At 36.3% G+C, this 24,291-nt stretch overlaps 1 protein-coding gene across 1 annotated transcript in view; it reads left to right on the top strand.

The window, feature by feature from the left end:
• Positions 1–24,291, top strand: part of Rab3-GAP (Rab3 GTPase activating protein) — a 606,356-nt gene that overhangs the window by 23,157 nt on the left and 558,908 nt on the right. The window contains exons 2-3 of the mRNA XM_090376553.1: positions 10,539–10,724; positions 17,869–17,956. Coding sequence (XP_090232679.1) covers positions 10,539–10,724; positions 17,869–17,956 — 274 coding nt within the window. The remainder of the gene's footprint in view (positions 1–10,538; positions 10,725–17,868; positions 17,957–24,291) is intronic.

Genomic DNA, 24,291 nt, shown 5'->3' with positions numbered 1-24,291 from the left:
GGTAACCATCAATAAGGCGGATTCCATAACTTGCCTGGCGAACAAGATAGATGGAACGGAGAAATGTTGAGCATTTTCTTTTACGCTATCACTCCGACTCACTCAGTTGTAAATGAGTACACCTGCATCGTGCCATGATACAGGTGGGAAGATAAAAGGTACCCCTCCTAGATCTGGGCCACTTGCCCATGAGATTCGTACCTAAACATAAAATAAAATAAAATAAAAAACATGTTTAACACATAAAGCAGTTGAATGATCCAGACAAACGAACAAACAAAAGAAAATGTTCGTAACAAAAAACTATATTCAAGGGCTAACTAAAAAAATATTTGAATCCGGTTTTAGAAGCTCGGTTTCGGTTTTAACGACTCGATATGAAAACCGGATTTAATCGGTTTATAAAACCGGTTTGCAAGCCCTAGTGTACACCAATGCTAGCAGTTTGGTAAATAAATTTTATGAATTTGAGGTATTGATCAAAACATCGAAGAACAGATATTGTTGGGATATCAGAGATGTGGTGTCACACAGATATAACGAATGCAGAACTGGAATTTGGAGAGTACAATGTGAACAGAAAGGATAGACAGGATAGGAAGGGAGGAGGGGTTATGCTATTAGTTAAGAAACACATGAAATCCAAGGAAGTGAAGCCAGTCGACATCGCTGGACAGTGCAGTGTCGAGTCAGTTTGGTGTGACTTAAGCATTGGGAGATCAAAATTGAGAGTAGAGTGTGCTATAGGCCTAATGACTCTGATGAGTATAATAAGAAACTGTACAGGGAAATAGAGTGGGCCAGTAAATCAGAGAGTCTTATAATGGGGGATTTTCATTTCCTAGATATTGACTGGAATTTGCACACACACTAGCAAGGCTTTTGTGAATTTATTGGATGATTGTTTTCTATATCAGCATGTTCGGGAGGCAACTAGAGGAAGTAATACTCTTGATCTGATTATCAGTAGTGATTCTTCATGCATTAAGAATCTTCAGATAAAGGAACCACTAGGTGGCAGTGATCACAGTGTGCTGAAGTGGGATTTACTCAGAGGTTTGAGTAAAAACCCTTCCCTTTACCTGATGGGTAAAGGGAAGGGTTTTTGCTTTCGTAAAGGCGACTACGATGGTCTGAGACAGTATTTAAATTCTATACAGTGGGATCAACTGATAATGTTATCAACAGCAAATTCAAAATGGGAAGCATTCAAAGAACTTATCTTGGAAGCTACTAGGCTTTACATACCAACCAAGAAATATTGTTCAAGTTTTAGGCCTAAATGGATGTCAGATGAACTAATGAGACATATGGCAGAGAAGAAAAATGCATGGTATACATATAAATTAATGGGTGATGACAATGAAGCCTATGATAGATATAAGCTGATCTGTAACCAAGTCACAAAGGAGATTAGGCAGGCAAAGGCAGATTATCAGAAATCCTTGGCAAAGGATGCAAAGAAAAACAGAAAAGAGTTCTTTACCTATGTAAACTCTAGAAGGAATGGGATGAATCAGATTGGAACACTGGATATTGATGGTTCAATAGTTAAGGATCCTGCTCAGGTGGCTAACAAACTAAACGAGTATTTTGCATCGACATTCACACATGAGGAATTATTCAGGAAGGGGAATGCCAGAGGTGAAGTAAACTCTGGCAGTGAGCTCGAAAAAAGGCACCTGGGGGTGGATGGGATCTATCCAGTTATATTAAAGGAGGCAGCAAAGGAAGTAAGCAAACCCTTAGCCATAATTATGAGAGCTTCTTTGGACTCAGGAGAGGTACCCATAGACTGGAGGTGCAAATGTGACCCCAATTCATAAAGGAGGATCAAAGGCTGACACAAGTAATTATAGACCTTTGAGTTTAACTTCTGTTCAAGGAAAATTAATGGAGGCACTGGTTAAAGAAGCACTGCAGGATCATCTAGACAAGACTTCAGTTATATCTCAGACACAGCATGGTTTTGTTAAGGGAAAGTCTTGCCTGACTAATTTGATTGGATACTATGATGCAGTTACAAAAGAACTGGATGCAGGGAATAACTTTGATATTATATATTTGGATCTTAGAAAGGCTTTTGATACTGTTGCACATGGAAGACTGCTGCACAAATTGCAGCAGTGCGGCATTGGAGGCAAATTGCTGCTGTGGATAAAGGGATGGTTGAGGGGGAGAAGACAGAGTGGTAATCAGTGGACACAGCTCATTGTGGACTAACGTTATCAGTGGAGTCCCTCAGGGTTCAGTATTGGGTCCATTATTGTTTTCTGTATTTATAAATGATATTGATGTCCAAGTTTAATGTCCAAGTTTAATGTCTAGCTTAATGTCCAAGTTTGCAGACGATACAAAGGTTGGCAGGATGTTAAGGACACTACTGACGCTATGCTGCTGCAACAGGATCTGAAAAGGTTGAGCAGATGGACTGAGAGGTGGCAAATGAAGTTTAACATTGACAAATGTAAAGTACTACATATGGGAAACAGCAACCCCAGGGCAACATATCAACTCTGTGGTAATACACTGACAGTGGTAGAGAATGAAAAGGACCTGGTACTAATTGTGCAGGCAGATATGAATTTCTCTGAGCAGTGCAGACAGGCTGCAAGAGTAGCTCATGGTGTTTTGTCAATGATATACAGGAATTTTTCTAGCAGGGATAAGGAGGTGATTATTCCCTTGTATAAGGCAATGGTCAGGCCACACCTTGAGTACTGTATACAGATCTGGAGGCCTCATTTTAAGAAGGATGTAGACCTGCTGGAACGAGTACAGAGAAGGGCAACAAGATTAGTGAATGGAACAAAGGGTTGCTCTTACGAAGAAAGGCTTAAGGTTTGCAAATTACAGTGTCTGGAGACTAGGCACCGGCGAAGTGATCTGATAGATGTGTATAAAGCCTTGAATGGTTTGAGCCTGCTCAAGGCCAATGGGATTGTTCCTTTTGCCCAGAATAATCACCTGAGAGGGCATAAATTCAGATTGAGGAAAGACAGATGTAGGATCGATGTACGGAAATTTGCCTTTAGCCAGCGGGTGGTTGGTTGGTTGGACAGACTTCCATCCCTTGTTGTGGGGGTTGATAGCCCAAATAAATTTAAGGCTCAGCTGGACAGGTATTTCGAAAGAACGGACGGGTGAAATGGAAGTGTTTTGTTTTTTTTGTTTTTTTTTGGCTTATGCTGCATAAGCTTGTTTTCTTGCATCATTTAATGCTAAGTACAATCCTACGTGAAATGTGGTAGACGAGGTCATGTGTTTGTTCGTAAGTCAATAGTACCGTGTGATTTTTTAGTGTTGCATATAATTTAAGTCCCGGTTTTGCTACTATTTTAATTTCTGTACCTCGAAAATGGTTGTTAATTTGTTTATACCAATGTTCAACATATGCCATTGAAATAAAATATTTTTTATTAATCCTCTCGTGTTTGTTATCGATTATTTTGTCTTTAACTTCTAATTTAATGCTATTGATGGTGGTAATTGGGTATCCTCTATTTAGGAGCCTATTCGTCACTTCTTCTATTTCTATCTGTAGGCAAGTTGTGTGGAAGAGTATTTAAATTCATTTAAGAACAGTTCTTATGTTGAACACTGGTATAGACAAATTATAGCGCATTACTGGTATAGCGCAATAAATTCCTAAAAGCCTTGCTAGTGTGCGAATGACCAACCCACATGTTCCACTCAATATCTGGGAAGTTAAAATCCCCCATTATAAGACAATCTGGTTTACTGGCCCACTCTATTTCTCTGTACAGGTGTTCATTGTACTCATCAGAATCATTAGGCTTACAACACACTCCTACTCAATTTTACTTTCCCATTGCTTATGTCACTCCAAACTTATTCAACATTGCACTGTCCACCCATGTCAGCTGGATGTACTTCCTTAGCTTTTATGTTTCTTAACTAACAGCATAACTCTTCTTCCCTTCCTATCCTGTCTATCCATCCTGTACACATTGTACTCCTCTAAATCCAATTCTGCATTCCTTATATCTCTGATATTCCAGTGATATCTGCCTTTGATGTTGACCAGCATTTCAAATTTATTTAATAAACTCTTTGCATTGGTGTACATGCAAGTGTACTTTTTAACAGTTCCTCATTGAATTGCTGAGAACGAGAGAATATTCATCCAGGGGAAATAAAAATAGTAATTTCAGATCTTTTTCTGTTGAAGCTTTGGAAATGCTCTTGACAGCCAAGTCTAAACAGTTATCAGTGCCCTTGTTATAAAAGAAACTTTGGCTCAACATTTCAGAAGAGAGCAAAGTCTGCAGTAGTATCTTTGTTGAAGCACTCATAACGAATTAATGCCTAAAAGACAACCAAAACAGAAATCCACAAATTTGAAAGTATACTTATTAGAAAACAATCTTGTTGCTATATTCTAATTTTTGTATATGTTCTCAGTGAAATTTAATTTCTAGTTTAATGAAATTTAAAAAATCTCCTGTTTCCTCCCATGCTTTATGAAAAATTCTTGCTTTACTTTTTGTTTTGTCCTAAAATACTCCCATTTTTCTCCTGCTTACAGTTACCTGATTTCCAGGTTTTTGAATGTCATTTGTTAGCTATGATAGTATTATGGTTCATTTAGATGGTGCCTCTTTTCATGCAATTTGAGGTATGAAACTAGAGGCACGGTGGTGTGCATGCGCACGATGCCACATGCATCAAACTGGTGCATATGGCTAGGCGCATTTCCCAATACAGGTGGGAATCTCCTTGCATCATATTGAACAACTCTAGTCTTCAGGTCAACAAGTGAATAATTTTGAGGACCGAGTCCTTTGTTTGAATTCCTAAATCATGGAGTGGAGTGCAGAACAAACTGTAAATTTTGTGGAAGACTACAGAAAATTTCCTATTCTTTTTTGTGTTCTGCTGATAAAAATGATAACACTAGGGAAATGAGATGAGATGCTCTCCAGCAGTTAAGGTGTAAGTACTCTATGGATTTAAATTTGGATCTAAATAAAATTAAAAACCTAAGTTCTTATTTTCACCGAGAATAAGTGATTAAGAAAAAAAGTGGATCTTCTGCACTACATGTACAAATCCAGCTGGTTCGCTTATAAACATCTGTTTACACTAGAGGAAGATGAGCTAAGAAACCGGAAAAGAAACAACTTTATTTCTCAATTAATTAAAAAATATAATATGCCTATTTAATAAACAGTTCTTACAAAAAATATTCAATTTTCATCTACAAATATTTATCTTGCCAGCATAAAAACCCTTCATTTGACATAAAATAATTCATGAAATTATTTCACTTTATTTTAGCATCATTAGGTTTTCATGGTTTCCTCTGTAGATTTTTTATCTCTGTGTTATTCTCAATAATCTTCCTCAAGCACCTTCTGTCAGTGAGCCCTCATTGGTGTTTTCTTGGTCTAATGTTCCCAGTGGGCTGTACAGTTGTTTTGAAGCAGAGTTTCTTCTTAAAAAGTCATGTAGGTATATGCAAGTAAGCACAATATCTTCGACTGTAGATATTTTAACTGATAATGCCTTACGAAATTTTCTGAACACTGATGCCAACAAACCAAATGCATTTCCCACAATATGATGTGCTGTTGACAACTGATAATTACAGGAAACCCTTGATTAGTGCGGTTAATGAATCCTTGAAATATACTGCACATATTAAAACCGCACTAATCAAACTTAAACAATGGGAATAATTATAATGAATCCTTGAAAATTATAAAATTGTAAAAACATTTTTTCTTACTCAATATGTACCTATGATACACTGCATAGTTCTTAAATTATTAAGGAATAAATTTAAAAAAAGATAGTATGATTTAAATTTTTTTTTTTTTTGCAAAAAAACTTATCTTACTTCAATTGAACAGTGTTAGCTTTCTTCCTTTCCTCCATAATTTTTCGATAACAATCAATTTGCTTATCTAACCCTCGATGAACGTTTATGCTTCTCTCTGCATCTGGATCAATCTCTAGTATGAGTTCTTTTGCTTTTTCAAGTGTATTAAATAGTTCAAGTTTTTTTAATGAAATTTCTTTGGGAGCAATTTGCTTTTCTTCTGCTTCATTTTTGTCTTCTTTCTCGTATGCATGTTGATGCTCAATTTCAAGAAGATCGTCTTTACTTAAGTCTTTTGAATGCGATTCCGATAATTCTCTAACGTTTTCCGAATCTACTTCCTCAAAGCCGAGGTCTTTTCCAATTGTAGTAATTTCATCAATAACTTTGTTGACAGGATTAATGAAACCGCAAAAATCATTTGCGCATTCAGGCAAAAGATTCTGCCAGACTGCTCTCATGCAGCTGTTCGTCATTTCTTCCCACTATTTGTGTATGTTCTCAACTGCTTCTTTAATATCGTGTTTTTTCCAAAATTCATCGAGAGTGATTGTGCCATCTCCAGTTGTAGCTTGAATTGCCTGAGCAAAAGTTCGTCTCAAATAATATGCTTTGAATGTATAAATAACTCCCTGGTCCATTGGCTGGAGTAAAGAAGTCGTATTTGGTGGTACAAATATAACCTTCACATTGTTATTTAAATTAGTGAGTGAGTGAGGTAGGATGCCCAGGGGCATTATCTAAAATTAAAAGAGCTTTGAAATCTAAATTATTTGCCTTGCAGTATTTTTCGACTGCGGGACAAAAATGCATAGTGAACCATTCTTCAAACAAATGCTTTGTCACCCAAGCCCTTTTATTTGATTTCCAAATTACTGGAAGGGATTTCTTGTTGCAGCCTTTTAACGCTCTTGGGTTCATTGTACAATAAATTAGCATCGGTTTCAATTTGCAATCTCCTTCAGCGTTACCTCCAAGTAGAAGTGTTAATCTATCTTTGGATGCTTTATGACCTGGTGCTGTTGCTTCTTTTCTTGCCAAAAATGTTCTCGTTGGCATTTTTTTCCATAAAAGGCCAGTTTTATTGACATGAAAATCTGAAGATAATCATACCCATTTTTTTCAATTATTTTCTTCAGTTCAATGGGATATTTGGCTGCTGCATCTTTATCGGCACTGGCTGCTTCACCTGTTATTTTAATATTTTTTATGCCAGATCGAGCTTTGAAATTTTCTAGCCAGCCTTTACTAACTGAGAATGTTGAAGTATCCCCCTTGATATTTGTTTTCTTTTAATGAAGAAAAAAAGACTCAAAGCTTTAATCTTGATGTTATTTCCATCAATAGGAATGTTTCTGATTACAATCTTCTAATCAAATAAAAAGCAAATCTTCCATTTCAATCATTAATGGACTTCTATTCCTAGTGCATTGCATACTTAAAGATGCAGATGCCATTTTGCCTTTTTCCCAGTACTCACTTGCTTTGTTCAAATCAGTGCGTATGGTTGACTCACCAAAGCCTAGTGCCCTACCTATGTTTGCTTTGCTTTCGCCATTATCAAATCTCTTAATGATGTCAAGTTTAGTATCCAGAGTGATGACTTTTCGTTTATTACCCTTTTTCCTGTCCATAGCTATGAAAGGTAATTTTAAAAAAAATTGTTTTGTTAGGATGAGCGATAAGCTTGCCGCACTTCTACACTTGTCGAGGATTGCTGAGGAACTGCGCAGTGAGTAGTGAGAGTGAGTACTTTACGGAGCACTTTCACACAGCTTTCATACAAGATGAAATTAGCGCCAGATCCTCGCTAAACATTACACAGAAATCGCTAAAATTGAACAAATTGTGAAAAATCAGAGCAAAAATAATACAGAATCAAACATACATCATATACTACTTAAACTACATTAATTGTACATTTAGCATGATGTAATATCTGCGTTAATGCTAAAATTATACAAGAATGAGTTACCAGAGCAAATTTCAATTTCAGAGTGTTATGGGGTGCTGCTGTCGAGCGTTTCGGAGTCGATTCTCATGCATTTAAGTTGGAAGACCCTGGTGAGCACGTGTCACGTATTTGCCGCTTCAGGTACCGTCGTGAGTTGCCAAACACTGCAAGAAAAAACAGCGCACTAATCAAATTTGATAATGCATATATTAAGGGGATAGTATCAAAAAAATTTTGTACACTAATTAAAACCACATTGTTCATAGTGCACTAATCAAGGGTTTCCTGTATATACTCTCCTTGGAAATCCTTTTGGCAAATCTGCAGAAAATGGTTTCATGATGCGAGTTGTAAGTGGAAATGCATCGTCAGCCCCTAGCACATACGGAGTTAAAAAATCAGTCTGTGAAAGCTCAGTTGGCTCTGGAAAATGCAATTCTTCATTGTTAAGTGTAAATTGAAGTATGTTGAAATGCTTCACCATCAGACATTCTCTCTTGCATACTAACGTGCATATTTGGAATAAGTAATTCAAATCTACAACAGCTTGCAAAAATAATACTGTATGTCCCCTTAAAGTTATAAAAGGAGCTTCCACTATTTTCCGGGCACTGTAGTACATGTTTCTTGTCACGTGTCCCCAGACAACAAGGAGAAATTCCATTTGTCATTGAAATATTTGTCAATTTTTAGCCATGTTTACTCATATATTAAGAACTGAGAAAAAAAAAAAAATAGTGCTTATTATGTATAAAACTTCCATAAGAAACTCTTATGATGTTAGTTTTTTGTCATTTTACAGATGCCCGAAGATATGATTGTCACAGCTGACGTTGAGAAATAACCCCATATCGAAAATCTCTCATTTTGTGGAGCCACAGCCTGCACAACAAAAAGGCCAAAATTGAAAAATGACCCATGTGCTGAAGAAGCTTATTATTTATTAAAAACAGTTAAAAATAAGGTGCCTCCGTAGCCAGGTGGGCAGGAGCAGCAGTGAGTAGCACACGCTTCTTGATTAGACTGGGGTTTGAGCCTGTGACCACGAAATATGGATGATGCGGAAAGGTCAGCGAATGACCACTGCATATCCCTGGAGCAATATGGCCTTAGTTGCTAATGCTCCTAAAAAAAATAAAGTTAAAAATAAGATAGGAAAAACGTGACTGTTTCTCAATTTTTGGTGAATACTTTGGAAGGAAACAGAATCTGAAATCTTAACAATGCATGTTTGCACTCCATTGCTCAGTAGTGCATAAATAACATTCTTTTCAAATTTGAAATGAGTCTTATCCTCAGACCTCAATCAGTACACATACAAACACTCAGTAAGCATTCTCCCTCTATATAGACCCTGTACCGTAGTCTTCATCACATTTTACTGAATCCAGTTATACTTCAAGTACACCCACTCCACAGTCCAATTCATCATGCTTATCTCATATTTCTGAATTTATAATGCTTAATAAGAATTAATAATTGAAACACACGCATGCATGCACACAATACGTATTTTATTATTATTTTGCTTTAACTATGCTTTTAAATAAAAACATGCAATTAAAAGTGTTTACTTACTTTCACATACTCTTTCAAGGATTCTTTAAAAGCCTAACAAACTTCTGGTATGATCGATGATATTTCTGCCACATATCTTGAATGTCTACATCAAGCTGTGATAGGAATCACCTGTAGCTAATAAATGCAAAGTTACTGCAATATTGTACTAATAGGTATTGCCTCTCTCATGTTAGTGTCTTGCTTTGCAATCCTATGTCCAATCATTTGCAACAGGATCTCAAATACACTTATTGACGTTCTCGTAAAGTTTTTGAAGAGAAAATTGTCATGCATTGTAATTTCTTCCAGAATGTTCACACGTGATTTGTGCCTTTTGAAAAGTATGCATCCAGTGCTTCTGCTTTTACATAAAATTATAAAGTGTAACATTCTACAGTTGTTGCAGCAGTGGCAACAACCGTAGAATGTTACACTTACAACAACATTTTTTAGACTAAACCAGAAGTGTAGCAAGAAAGATAGCATGAATTGTGTGAACAGCAAGAGACATGCAACCCTAAACATGTGCGTCTTGTGCCTTAATACATGTGTTGTTGCATCAAAAAAGGCGGTGTGTAAATGCTCCTTTAGTAAGACCAAATGGTGCAAAGAAGTGGACTTTCTCTGCATCAGCCAAAAAAAAAAAAAAAATAAACAAATTCAAATATTGATAATATTCCCATTTCCACTTTGAGCTTAGCCAGACTCAATGCCGCTCCCACAATTTATTCCAGTGTTTGACAACCTGCTGTTGATAGGTGACCTTCATGAGATCTGATCTTCTGTTATTTCCTGAGATTTTTTATTTGTGGCCAGATACAAAATATAAAATGCCAAAAGACCAAACTGACTAATGGTTTGTCAGTGTAGTCTTTTGGTGGTGTTATGATTTTGTAACAGCAGGATTACGATCACTAAAGAAGTGGAGCAGAAAAAACTGCGAAATATTTGATTTTTAGACTCTATTAGTAATAAATAAATTTTAAACTTTAAACAGGTGAAGTATTTTTTTTTTTTTTTTTTTTTTTCATAGCTGGTGTTGTATACAAAGTATGGAACTTATGCAATAGTTATGTAAGCAAGATCATAGCTTTCCTTTCCAATAAATTTATTTTGTTTGAAGTATTTTATTAGAAGTTATTATAGTTATTGAAATTTATTAATGTTTCATAATTTCAGCTGGTAGTGATGATGATGTAGATATCTGGAACAATAGTTGGGATGTGGAAGAAGAGGAGTCTTTTCCACAAGATGCTAATCGAAAGGATGCTGATAAGTCCTGGTTACAAGAATGTATAGTATCACTTTCACCAACTGCAGATCTTTTAGCGTTTGCTTATAAACAGAATGTTGTGTTTTTGACTTGTAAGTAGCATAATTTTTATTTATATGTCCTCAGAAAATGTCATACTTGTAGTTATAATTAAAGTTAAAATTGGTTTTAAAAGTTTGAATCAGTGATATCTAGAACAGGCAGAAATGAGAGAAAAAATTCACACTCATGAAAAAAGAATAACACTGTTCAATTAGTGCTGTATTTAAATGCATGTGATGGAATATGGATGGTATGGATGGACTATAAAATCAGGCATGGACCTGACATTGGCCAAATTCAGCAGAGGACTCAAGCTGAAGATTTATATATTGTTGCTAAAGTTTTTATCTAGACAGCAGTGCTATAGCAACACCTTGTGAACTTTGTTGCCTGAAAGATATGAAAAAGGTGTGGGCCTTTGACAAATGGATTGCATAAAGGTGATTTAAGTTTTTGAGGAAACATACATTGGCAACAGAGAACAGCCACTAGTTGTGGAGGCTATTGAGGACATTGGTGTTACTAAGGCAGGAAATTTGTTTTTCAATGACTTTTTTAAGAGTCATTGAAAAAATCTTGAAAGTAATTTCAAGATGACTTTCCATTCCATAGTCAGCTGTCTATGAATTTCCATGAGATGTAGTAGTATTGATAGAAATTCCATAGTGTGATAACTGACATTTGCAGACTTGTGTTAATTTTCCTTATTTGCTTTTAATAGCTCTTGTTAAGATGAAATATGGCTTGGAATATTTTAGTTAGATGAGGAACTTTCCCATTGAAAGCAGTGGGTTTCACTCGGTGTGCCGCAACAACATTCTAGAGGTACCATGTAATTTGGATTTGAGTTACTTAAATTAGAAATTTTTTAAAAAATTTATGTTTATTTCATTATAAAAAGGTGTACGGTATCCATTGCTGGTATCTTTAATTTTATGGTGATCTATAATTGTTTATTTAGTACCTCTATATAAAGAATAAAATTATTATGTAAGTATACATAATTTGTATTATGAATTGTAATATTGTTTATAATTACATTATTATAATAGCTATCATCTAACATTTTTTTAAATATTACACACACACACACACACACACACACACACACACACACACACACACACACACACACACACACACACACACACAATCGGATCTAACAGGCAGAAACATTCCATTGAGTAGGGGTGCCACAAAATAAAATAAATTACTTAAGGGTGCTGTTATTAAAAAAAGGTCAAACCACTGATCTAAAGGGTGTATTGAATACTCCTAATTTTCAGATATGGGGAAGGTTGTGGTCTCTTTTAATATCCAAGATGTCACTTAAGTTTTTATGGGGTGGTGTGGATTTACAGTTAATTCCATTATTGAAGTTTTTATTTTATTATTTTATTATTTTTTTTTTGAAGAGATTCAAGAAGAGATAGTTCTATTCTTGGTGCATTATTTCTGCTCTTCAAAAAGAGTTTGCCTACACTCAGTTATCATCATGCTGAATAGGAAGAAATATTGTTCACTAAGTTGCACATGTACTTTATAATTTGTGTGGGGAAATTCTTTTGCTCTGTAAATGGCATTGGATATTTTACAGATGGTTAGCAGGCTGTATGCCGCTGCTTTACCAAAGAGGCTGTGAAAAATGGACCAACTCCAAAAACAGTCTACAATGGATTCCTGTACTCACTATCACTTCATTATATCCAAATTATGCATTAGTAGCTCATTTTTGATATAACTTGCAAATTAATGTCAAGAATTGGCAATTTTGTACCCACAATTTTGGTAGTGAAACAGAGGCACATTCTCACAGCTGAACTGCACAACTAATCAATTATGAGGGATAAAGTATTTATAAGGGGTGGTTGGTGTTTACCCTCACTTAGAAATATTCGAGTTAGGGATTTGAAACTTGTTTGGAATTTAATCCTTCTTATATAGCTACCTTATAAAGCTCAATTTTTCCCATTGTGGATAAGCTCTTGAATAGACTCCTCACTTCGAGCAGAAAACCAGGTTTCTACTTAATTATCTTGTCATCAGTCTTTGGTTCCATAATGGTTTCTTCATTTTAGAGAGAAGGAAGAAGTTAGAAGGTGAGGGGTTGGGAGATTTGTGTGTGCTGCAGATTTCTAGTGACTCATCTGATTGCCAAGTTCACTGTTAGAGCAGCAGGAGTATTGTCTGCTGGGGGCAGACACCTTTAGATAGCTTCCCAAGTCTCTTCAACTAGCTATCCTCTTTTAATTTTTCCCAAAAGGTTTTTGTTGTATTTTTTTTTAATGAGAACCCCAAACACAAAAAGTATTAGAACCTATAGTACTTGGTGCTGTGCATGGGTTGAAAGTTAAGAAGATGAAAGAATGGCTTTAGACTTAAACTTCTGTAGATTGTAATTTTCAGAAAATACTTGTGAAGGGAGATTGTTTCCGAAAACAGAAGTTGAAGGAATAAATGAGGAAGAAGAAAAGTTGGTTCTATGAGTTTGAAGTTGGACAGTAAAAGGATGCTGACTGGTTGTGTTGTATGTGTATGTGTTTGGAATGGTTTGGAGGAGAGATGTGGGGTAATTATAGAAGCCAATTTAGAAGAAAAGTGCCCATGGAAGTATTTATAGGAAAGATGTGCAGCAGAAACAGAATTTTTGAGACAGAGTGAAGAACTTTGTAAGAGATGGGTCATTAATTAACCTAACTGCCCTTTTTTGAATGGAATCTAGAAGCCTAAGAGAGGTTATGGGAGTTCTGCCCCAGATGTGGGAACAATATTCCATGGTATGGTAGATTTGAGATTTGTACAGAGTGAGTAGCTGCTCAGAAGAAAAGTAAGCCGAGAGCAAAACAGAAATCCCAGTGTGTTTTAGATGCAGAGGAAGCAATATTTATGATGTGCTTATGCCATTTGAGATTTAAGAAGTCAGGGTAATCCCTAATAGTTATGTGATCTTGTCTAGAAATCAGAGTGTCTTCAAAGATAAGTGTAGGAGAATCCTTTTTGCACGGTCTAAGACAGACTGAGTTTTAAGATTGAAATTAACTAAGTTATCTTTGCCACACTGGAGAATTACCTGGAGATCAGCATTTAAGGAATTAGTAGGGATATATAGAGAAGTTGAATATCCACTACCAGTTGAAGCTGTTTGTGCAGGGCAAAGTTTCTCAAACTGGAAGGTGGAATGCAATGTTCTATCATCGGCAAAACTATGGAGAGGATTTCCAGTCAATGGAAGAAGGTCATTAATATATAAGTGGAAAAGAGTGGGTGAAGGAACTAAACCTTGGGGAACACCAACATTAATGGAGAAGTTAAGACAGAGAGGTGTCTACCATCACACGCAGTGAACAATTAGAGTGAAAACTGGATACCCAATTACAAAAAATAGTTGGCGCACTATAAGATTGAAGGTTATTTAGAAGACCTTTATGCTAAACATGATCAAAAGCATTTTAAATGTCAAGAGAAACTGCTTTCAAAAAAGTTTGGCAAAAGAGTTTTGCCAAACTGTTTCATTGAATTTGTTCACAGATGGATAACAAAATTCAGTATATCACCAGTGGATTGACATTGATGGAATCCATACTGGTGATCATTGATCAGATGGAAGGTTTCTAGATAGTTTAGGAGTTGACGGTTAATGTATTTCCCCATTACTTTAGAAAGAGTTAGAATTAATTGCAAAGGGAAATAATTGGATGGGAGAGATTTGTCCTACTTTTTAGGAACTGGCTGGATATGGACAAATTTCCAAGCATGAAAAGCACCAGTGGAATAAGAAAGTGTAAAAAGGCAACACAAAATAGTGGTAAGGTTAGGAGCACAAGTTTTGAGAACAAGTGGAGAAATACCATCAGGACCTGGCACTTCCTTGGCATCAAGAATTCTTCTGACATCTTTTTGATGGAAGACCACAGGAGGCATTGAATGGAGTCTACTGGGAATGGTAGGAGATAATGTCCCAACATTATCAACATACAAATTAGAAGAAATGTAGGAGGCTAGCAGGTCAGCTTTATTTCTTCGGTTGAAATGGCAGTAGAACTACTTGGTTTTGACATAGTTGGGAATAGAGATGGGAAAAAGTTGCAATGAAAGCTTTGTCAAGAGACCAGAATGCTCGACTATCATTTGGACAAGAAGCAAGTTTTCTACTCTTAGTTAGCCTGTTTTAAATCTAATTTGGATTGATTAATTACTGCTTTACAATTGTTGTGAGCTTTGGTGTAGGTGGAAAATGAACCTGGAGATTTGGATGCAAGCCAATTCCAGTATACAACATACTTACCTTGAACAGCCCTAGCATATTTATTGGGAAACCAATGTTTAGTTAAAGGACAATATTTTAAGGTGGAGTGTGGAATAGAGGATTCTGTCCCTACAAGAATTATTTCACTGACATGATCTGAGCAAATGTTACCATCAGAATATTAGAAACAGTAATTTAACAAAGGAAAAGAAGAAAAAAAAAAAAAGAAATCTCACAGATCATCCCATTTTGTATTCTTGTAATGCCAAAAAACACAAGGTTGAGATTGTCCATGAGAGAATGGCTCCATTGGAGAAGAGCACATTATCAATTTGTGATCTGAGGTGCCTAGAGGACCACACACCTCAACTGTGTACTTGGAAGGGTTGTTGGTGAGAAAAAGATTGAGAATATCGGCTGTGTGATAAGGATTGTTTAGTATTCCAGTAGTTAAATGAACAATCTGTGTGAGTTAAATGAACAATCTGGTCATTAGTAATTGCAAGAGCCTCAGCATCTCGATCAGCTGGGTCTGTGTGACCAGAAAACGGAAGCCAGCTGAAGTTGTGAACATTAAAATCGCTAAGAAAAACTACCTCACTGTTAGGAAAGTTAGATGGGAGAAAGTCAAGTTTCAAAGAGAGGAAGCTAAAGAGTTCCAAGTGATTAGTGGAATTGGGCTGACCGGGCTAGCCAGGTGGGTCAAGTGCCTGCCCGGCAACCCTAAGGCCACGGGTTCGAATCCTGCCTCGGGCTTGGATATTACGATGGTGCCGTACTCTCCGGTTGCACCTCATGGCCACGATACACGAAGGAAGCAGGAAAAAACTGGTTCCTTTATGTATTGCTCACATCATACGATAAAAAAAAAAAGAAGAGAAAAAAAAGTGGAATTGGGAGAACGATAGAGGCAACAGGTGAATTTGATAGAATGTGGTTGAGAGATTTTAAGCCAGAGAAGATCGAAAAGAAGAGATTCCAAATTACTAAGTTTCAGGGAATATCAGAGTTGACATATGCACAAGTGCATATGTCAACCACCTTTGAAGCAAAAGGAATCATACAGCAAATAATTAGGGCAACTGCAATGACCAGTGGTTGAATCAACTGATAATTGGGATTCTGTCAGAAAAAGTATCCGGGATTTGGCAGACTATGTGGATATGGACATGAGATTGGAACCAAGACCATGTATATTTGTGAAATTAATGAGGAAGTGTTTGGGAGGTTTAGATCTTTGCACAGATAAGTTTGTTCTGTTAGTTTGACTATTTCATGATGTATTCAGTAATAAGAAAAGGTAGGGAGGATATGTTTGAAGTAATGAAATTTTTAGATACGTTATACATTCAGATAGATACGTTATCGTTATATATATACATTATACAGCTCCTTAACACAACGTGGCCTCGACAGTGCCCACCAATGCACTACTTTGACTCCCTCCAGTCATTATCTGGCAGAGTAGAGGCAGCAAGCTTATACACTACCTGGGCAAAATATCTAGACATTTTAAAATTTAGTCCTAATTTGTGGTGGCTTTTTTCTTAATAGCAAGCCAACCATTTTGACAATGAACTTAATAGTATAATTGTAAATTTTTTTTGTAGAAAAATATACGATTGTTAACTGCACTTTTAGGCTGATGTTTCTTTGTATTTCTTAACATACGCCAGTTCTGCTATGACACGTACCGTGTCATAGCAGAACTGACTGTATGTTATGAAATAAATCTAAAAATCTCTGCATTATGATATTTTGTGCATTAAAAACAACAGGGCCTATGGGGAAAATAGAGACATGGGCAGCGCACTCAAAAAAAAAAAAGTTCAGTCTGGAAAGTAAAACACTAAAAAAAGTTAGAAACACAATAAAATTGCTAACACAGGTTTAAACATCTTAAATTTCTAATAAATAAATAAATATTACAGTAAATATAGCATTTATCTTAACAAAATACCTTGTATTGGTCGGAAACTATGTATGCTTACGTTCATAGCATTAATTAATACAGTAATATATGCATACTAATTGCTATTTCTGTTCAATGACATTTTTTTTTTGGATTGTAAAATTTAAAACAGTAAAAAAGATAAGCAATCAATAACGATGAACACGGCATGCACAAGTGAGATACAGAGTAACAAGTTTATGAAGCTTAAAAAAGGAAGGAAGAGAAGATTCTGAAAATTTATTTATGCTTTTTATATGATTGAAGGTTTCACGGAAAGGGAAACACATTTCACAATAATACGTTCAGCTTGTTACTGGGTTTTGCGTTCACCTGGTGTTACTTGCAGACGAAATCACGCATGAGCCAATGCGAAAATCTTGTTATACTCACATTGTTCCCTAATATATCAGTTGTATTGGAGCAAATTCACGTTGCTGAAATGTGCGTTATACCAGAACTAACTGTACTTACATACTTTCAAAAAGAAAAAGAAACATAAGTACTGATAAATTGATGTGAATGTTTTAACAACAATATGCTTACAGCTTATTGCTAACTAGGCTACATTTATTCTCCTTCTGTAACAGTTATTTTACCGTATGTTGTAAATTTCACTTCTGTGTAATTTAAATAGTTAGTGAGAATAGTTCAAGGCGCCTCCGTAGCCAGGTGGGCAGGAGTAGTAGTGCGTAGCATACGCTTCTTGATTAGATCGGGGTTTGGCTACAAAAATTTCATGCCAAAACAATAAAAACGCTGACCTCGTATATAATAGGAAAAAGCGAGGACAAAAAAAAAAAAAAAAAAGTGAGAATAGTTCATAGTGAGCATCGTATGCATGCTGTACCTATTCAAACTTATGCAGAAATGAGAAAATCATGGCTATTTTGCTAATATTGAACTACAGGTTTACTCTATTTTAGATTACTGTATTATATGTGTTTGCTTGAAAGTGTCCTCATATAATAAATATTTTTTTTATTTTTTACGATAGCAAAATGGGATGTGAATGAAGATGGTGAACAGAAAATGAAATTTTTTATATCATTTGCTGGCATATTAGAGTATGGTGAACTGGAAAGGTAAGTATTTTTGATATTTTAAAAAAATATGTAAAATTGATAGCATAAAGCATATCGGTGCTGTGTAATCAGATACTATAATTAGTATAACTATGATTACACATTATATTGCACTTGTTATGATAGAAGTATTCTACAGTTGTGTTAATTGTTAAGTCAGGTGTATTTGGTATTTAATTTTGATTTTTGTTGTTTGAGTGAATATCAAGTCTGTCATTTCTGCATAAAGCATAAAATGGTGGAAAAAAACGTGTGCTGAATCTTATAATGTGCTGAAAACTTAAGTATTTTAATAGAAAAAGAGAAGAGTAGTACTGACTGATAATGTTTATATTATCAGTCAGTTAATATACTACTATATTTATTATCTTTTTACTTTAAAATATCAGCCAGATACATATATGAGGGTGGTGAGATACCTCGGCTGCAAGGAATTAAATTATATTGTGTAGCACTATTTTGGATGCATCAGTCACTATGAATGCCATATTGTTGTCTTTGCTGCTGCATATCTCTCTCTGTGTATAAGTGATTACTATTGTTCGATAGAAGCATTAGTAAAAATCTCTAAATTTACACTCGTAATATAATAATGGTGGTGCATAATATAAATTTAGTCAATCTCATTTTTTTATTTGACTTGCCCTCACATAAGGAATTCATGTGTGGCTCATTTACAAGTTGTTGCCTGTGCTAGGCATTAACCTAGCACAGGCAGCAAAATTAACTGGAACTGCAGGAGAAACTTGAAACCCTCCCCATTTAGTATGCCCCTCAATATATTTTGGCTGTAGAAGACTGTGCTAACAGGCTAATTTGCATGCTGTGCAGGCTGGTATTTCTGGAATACCTCCTGGATAAATATTCATACTTCCTAAGCATGAGATCAACTAACTGCAGTCTTGTTTGAAGTGGACTATAGAAGGTTTGCAGCCATAGATGAAATCAGATCCAGTCTTTCCAACTGAGTGGCAAATAGAGAGGTATTATGCCAACTAAGCCACCATAGAGAACAGTTAACTGCCAGATAGTTGAGTAGCATGGTATTCTTTTTTATACGATCATAATGATAAGAAAGGATTGCTGTTAGGTCTATGGCTACCAACCCAAGCCAATCAAAATACTAACAGACAAATTTTCCTATGGGTCTGCCTGATGCCACACAAGTACCCCCCCCCCCCCACAGGCCACTACTTTTGGATGAACACAACAGCTATTCTTAGGTTTATTACAGCCAAGGTGAGTGGCATTAGGTCCCCATTCCTCTAGGTCTAGTTCTCAAATAAGCAGCAAACACATAAGCATTATCTCAGATATGTTCCCAATTTTGTTTCGTAGGAAGGGCAGAAAGACTTGAGTGAAATGTGTAGCTATCTCGCTTTTCTTCCCTCTTTGGAATTGATTAAGTTTATTTTTTGTTGTAAACAATTGAAAAACATTTTATCTAAATTTATAAGCTCTGTGAGCAGTTATTTTTTATTCTGCTTTATTTTTCTAAATTGTTTTAGCCATGAAGCCTAAAAGAAAAGGAATTCTGAAAAAAGGTATTTTATTTGACCAAGATAATGATCCCACTCATTATCATCAGCCATTTTCAATCCACTGCAGGATGAAGGCCTCTCCAGCAACTTTCCAATTCCTTCTGTTTTGCGCAATGGCCATCCATTTACTACCCACAAACTCATGAATTTCATCTGTCCATCTCTGTTGTTGGTTCTAAATGTTTGTCCAGTTCTTCCTTGAATTTATTTAAGCTATCAACTTCCACAACGACCGATGGAAGGAAGTTTGTTCCACTAATTAACCACCTGCCTGCTAAAGGCAAGATTCCACATATCTGTTCTACAAATATTCCTCAATCTTGCTAAAGACAAGATTCCACATATCTGTTCTACAAATATTCCTCAATTTGAATTTATCCCCTTCAGGTGCATAATCTGAGCAAGAGAAAGAATCCCATCAGCATTGAGCTTGCTCAAACCATTCAAGGCTTTATACACCTCTATCAGATCACCTCACAGGTGCCTAGTCTCCAGATGCCACAATTTGCAGAACTTAAGCCTTTCTTGGTAAGAGCACTCCTTTGTTCCCCTCACCAATCTTGTTGCCATTCTCTGTACTCGTTCCAGCAGCTCTATATTCTTCCTAAAATGAGGCCACCAGAGCTGTATGCAGTACTCAAGGTGTGGCCCTGACCATTGCTTTATAGAAAGGGATAATCATCTCCTTATCTCTGCTAGCAAAGTTCCTATATATCATTGACAAGACCCCATGAGCTGATCAGGCAGCCTGTCTACATTGCTCTGAAAACTTCATATCTGACTGCACAATTACCTCAAGGTGTTTTCATTCTCCACTATCCTGAGTGTACTACCACACAGTTGGTACTTTACTCTGGGGGTTACTGCTACCCATATGCGACTTTGCATTTGTCATTGTTAAACTTCAGTTGCCACTTTTCAGCCCATCTGCCCAACTTTTTTAGATCCTGTTGCAGTAGTGTATTGTCATTACTGTCATTAACAACTTTGCCAACTTTTGTATTGTCTGCAAACTTGGACATTGTCTGATATACCTTAATCATATCATTGATAAATATAGAAAACAACAATGGGTCCAACACTGAACCCTGGGGTGCTCCACTAATAACATTAGTCCATGAAGAGCAGTGTCCATTGATTAGCACTCTGTCTTCTCCCACTCAACCATCCCTTTATCTATAGCAGCAACTTGCCCTTAATACCATACTACAATTTGTACAGTAGTCTTCTTGGGGGCTGCCTCCGTAGCCACGTGGGCAGAAGCAGCAGTGTGTAGCACACGTTTCTTGATTAGACCGGGGTTCGAGCCCGTGATCCACCAAATACTGAGGATGTGGAAAGGTCAGGAATGACCACCGCATATCCCCGGAACAATATGGTCTTAGTTGCTAATGCTCCTAAAAACCAAATAACAAATAACAGTAGTCTTCTATGTGCATCAGTGTCAAAAGCTTTCCTGAAATCCAAGTATATGATATCAAAATTATTTTTTTGCATCCCGTTCTTTTGTAACTACTTCTTAGTGTTCAATCAGATTTGTCAGACAAGACTTTCCCTTAACAGACCCATGCTGTGTATGAATTATTACTGCAGCTTTGTCTAGATGATCCTGCAATGCATCTTTAACCAGTGACTCCATTATTTTCCCTGGAACAGAACTTAAACTTACTGGTGTGTAATTACTCGTGTCACCCTTGGATCCCTCCCCTTTGTGAATTGGCGATAAAGTTGCACATCTCTAGTCCGTAGGGACTTCTCCTGAGTCTAACGATGCTCTCATAATTATGGCTATGGGTTTGCTTACTACCTTTTCCATCTCCTTCAGTATAACTGCATAGATCCCATTCCACCCCTGGTGCCTTTTTCATGTTTAACTACAACAATTTCTCCTCCACTTTGCTCTCAGTTATTAGAAAATCATTAAGCAAACTGTTACATTTTGATAAACTTCTGGCATTCTGCTCCTTTATAATTCCTCATGTGTGAATGTAGATGCAAAATATTCATGTAGTAGTAGTAGTAGTAGTAGTGGTGGCATGTAATGCAAGAAAGCATGTGTGTGAGCTTATGCAGCATCAGCCAAAAAAAAAAAAAAAAAAATCATTCCCTCCAAATGCCTGTCCAGTTCCTCCTTAAATTTATTCAACCTGTCAACTTCCACAACGACAGATGGAAGTTTGTTCCAGCAATTAACCACCCTCTGGCTAAAGGCAAATTTCCGCACATCTATTCTACATCTGTCTTTTCTTAATTTGAATTTATGCCCCCTTAGGTTCGTAATCTGAACAAGTGGAAGGATCCCATCAGAATTCAGCGTGCTCAACCCATTCAACGCCTTATATACCTCAATCAGATCACCGCGCAGGTGCCTAGTCTCCAGCCACTGCAATTTGCAGAACTTAAGCCTCTCTTGGTAAGAGGATCCCTTCATTCCCCTCACCAATCTTATTGCCCTTCTCTGTACACGTTCAAGTAAATCTACATCCTTCCTAAAATGAGACTTCCAGACCTGTACGCAGTACTCAAGGCGTGGCCTGACCATTGCCTTATACAGAGGGACAATCACCTCCTTTTCCCTGCTAGCAAAATTCCTATATATCATTGACAAAACCCCGTGACCTGCCCTGGCAGCCTGTCTGCATTGCTCAGAAAACCATATCTGCCTGCACAATTACTCCCAGGTCTTTTTCATTTTCTACCACCTTAAGTGTAGTACCACACAGTTGGTACGTTTCTCTGGGGTTACTTCTACCCATATGCAGTACTTTGTATTTGTCAAGGTTAAACTTCAGTTGCCACTTCTTAGCCCATCTGCTCAAATTATCTAGATCCTGTTGCAGTAGCACACTGCCATTACTGTCATTAACAACCCTGCCAACCTTTGTATCATTTGGAAACTTCGACATAGTTTGGCAGCTATCTGAGAATGATCACCTACAGTCAAATCATCGATATCAAGTGGACCAATCTGATTCATCTTCTTCCTTTTAGAGTTTATATAAGTAAAGAACTTTTTGCATCCTTTACCAAAGATTACTTGTAATCTGCCTTCACTTGCCTAACCTCCTTTGTGACTTGATTATAATAGCTTATATCTACCCTAGGCTTCTGTGTTGCCTGATAATTTATATACAATCCATGCATTTTTCATCTCTGCCATGAGTCTCATTAGTTCATTTGACATCCAATTGAGCCTAAACCTAGACAGTATTTCTTAGTTGGAACAAAAAGTGTAGTATCTTCCAAGATCCTGGAATGTTTCCCATTAGAATTTTTGTTGCAAACATCAGTTGGTCCCACTGTACAGAATTTAAAAACTGTTATATCACAATATTGTATGCCAATCACGTAGAACTGCTAATTGAAGCCACCTACTGTGGAGAGAACAAATTTGAAACAGATTGTTATAGTATCTTTATTTTAAACAAATAACGGAGTAGCCTCTTGATGATTTTTTTTTTTTTTTTTTTTTTTTCTTTCTCAATTATTAAGACTGAGTTTGAATTAGGACAATTTTTATTCTGTTGGCCTCCATATATAAAGGAAGGAAAGATAGGTCTCAGTTTAGCTCGTTCCTTTTTTAACATTTGCTGACATAATTTAGTTTGACACTTATTTTTTAACATTTATAACTGGAAGTTTTTTTAATGGTGGTCGTAATTGATATATAATTATGATAATTTTCTTAATAAGTTATAGCTTGTATTAATTATCTTGTGGATGCACATACAGCCTGTCCTCGTATAGCACGATAGTTGCGTTCCTAGAAACTCTCGTGCAATGCAAAATCGTGCAATATAAACAACAGGCCCTATGGGAAAAGTAGGGTTAGGTGCCGACCACCCAAGATTGAACGCACATTTGGAACCAAAACATTACCAAACACAATAAATAATCGGGTAATTTTAATCGTTATAAAATACGTAAGTATTTTATAACAATTAAAATACGTAATAAAAATAATATTATATTATAATAAAGTATTTTTAGTATTTTTTAATACTAAAAAAGTATTTTTTACGGATAAAATACGTATTTTATTCGTAAAAAAATTATTATATTAAATAAAATAGTCTTAATAAAATACTTACGTATTTTATAATACGTAAGTACTGTATAAATTATAATACGTAAATCGTAATAAAATATTGCTAATGCTTTTGCTTCTATCGTAAGCAAACTTGCTTTTTGTCTGATTTTCTATCCAAAGAGATGACAGTCGTTCCATCTCTTCCAATTCTTTGTGTCTTAATCTAATGGATTTTAATTACACTTTGAGTTGTTCCCGCTATGAAAGTTGTTTTTATTTTCTCAGCGTTCTTTCTAATTCTCGGCGTTGCCTCATTTAGGTCTGTAGCACGTGCAATATCACATGGTCTTTCATTTCGCTCAAAGCGTTTCACAATTTCATATTTTTTCTCTATCGACAGAAGCGGACTGGCCATAAGCCTTACGGGGGAAACCACGGTGGGCCGGAGGCTGGTGTGATTTTGGCCATAAACCGTAGTATGAGGCCACTACAAATTTTCCCGGGTAAGAATTTTTGACCCAGTCCGCCTCTGTTTATCGATATTGCTTCTTTTTTTCTTCTCTCTCTGAATCTGCAGTGTCTTTGCCAGGACGCTTCCTTTTCACACCTTTTAAATATTTTACTAATTTTTAGGGAATAAAGCACAATTACAAACGAGGCGGCACGCTTGATACACATAAACAAAGCTGCGCGCGTGTAGCAACTGAATAAACAACACCATAAAGGCCGAGATACACTATTAACACCTCACATTTTATTAAAGC

The sequence above is a fragment of the Mastigoproctus giganteus genome, chromosome 6 (genome assembly GCF_048544385.1).
Source record: "Mastigoproctus giganteus isolate SK-2022 chromosome 6, ASM4854438v1, whole genome shotgun sequence".
Classification (NCBI taxonomy): Eukaryota; Metazoa; Arthropoda; class Arachnida; order Uropygi; family Thelyphonidae; genus Mastigoproctus; species Mastigoproctus giganteus.
This window is presented reverse-complemented; position numbering and strand designations above follow the sequence as displayed.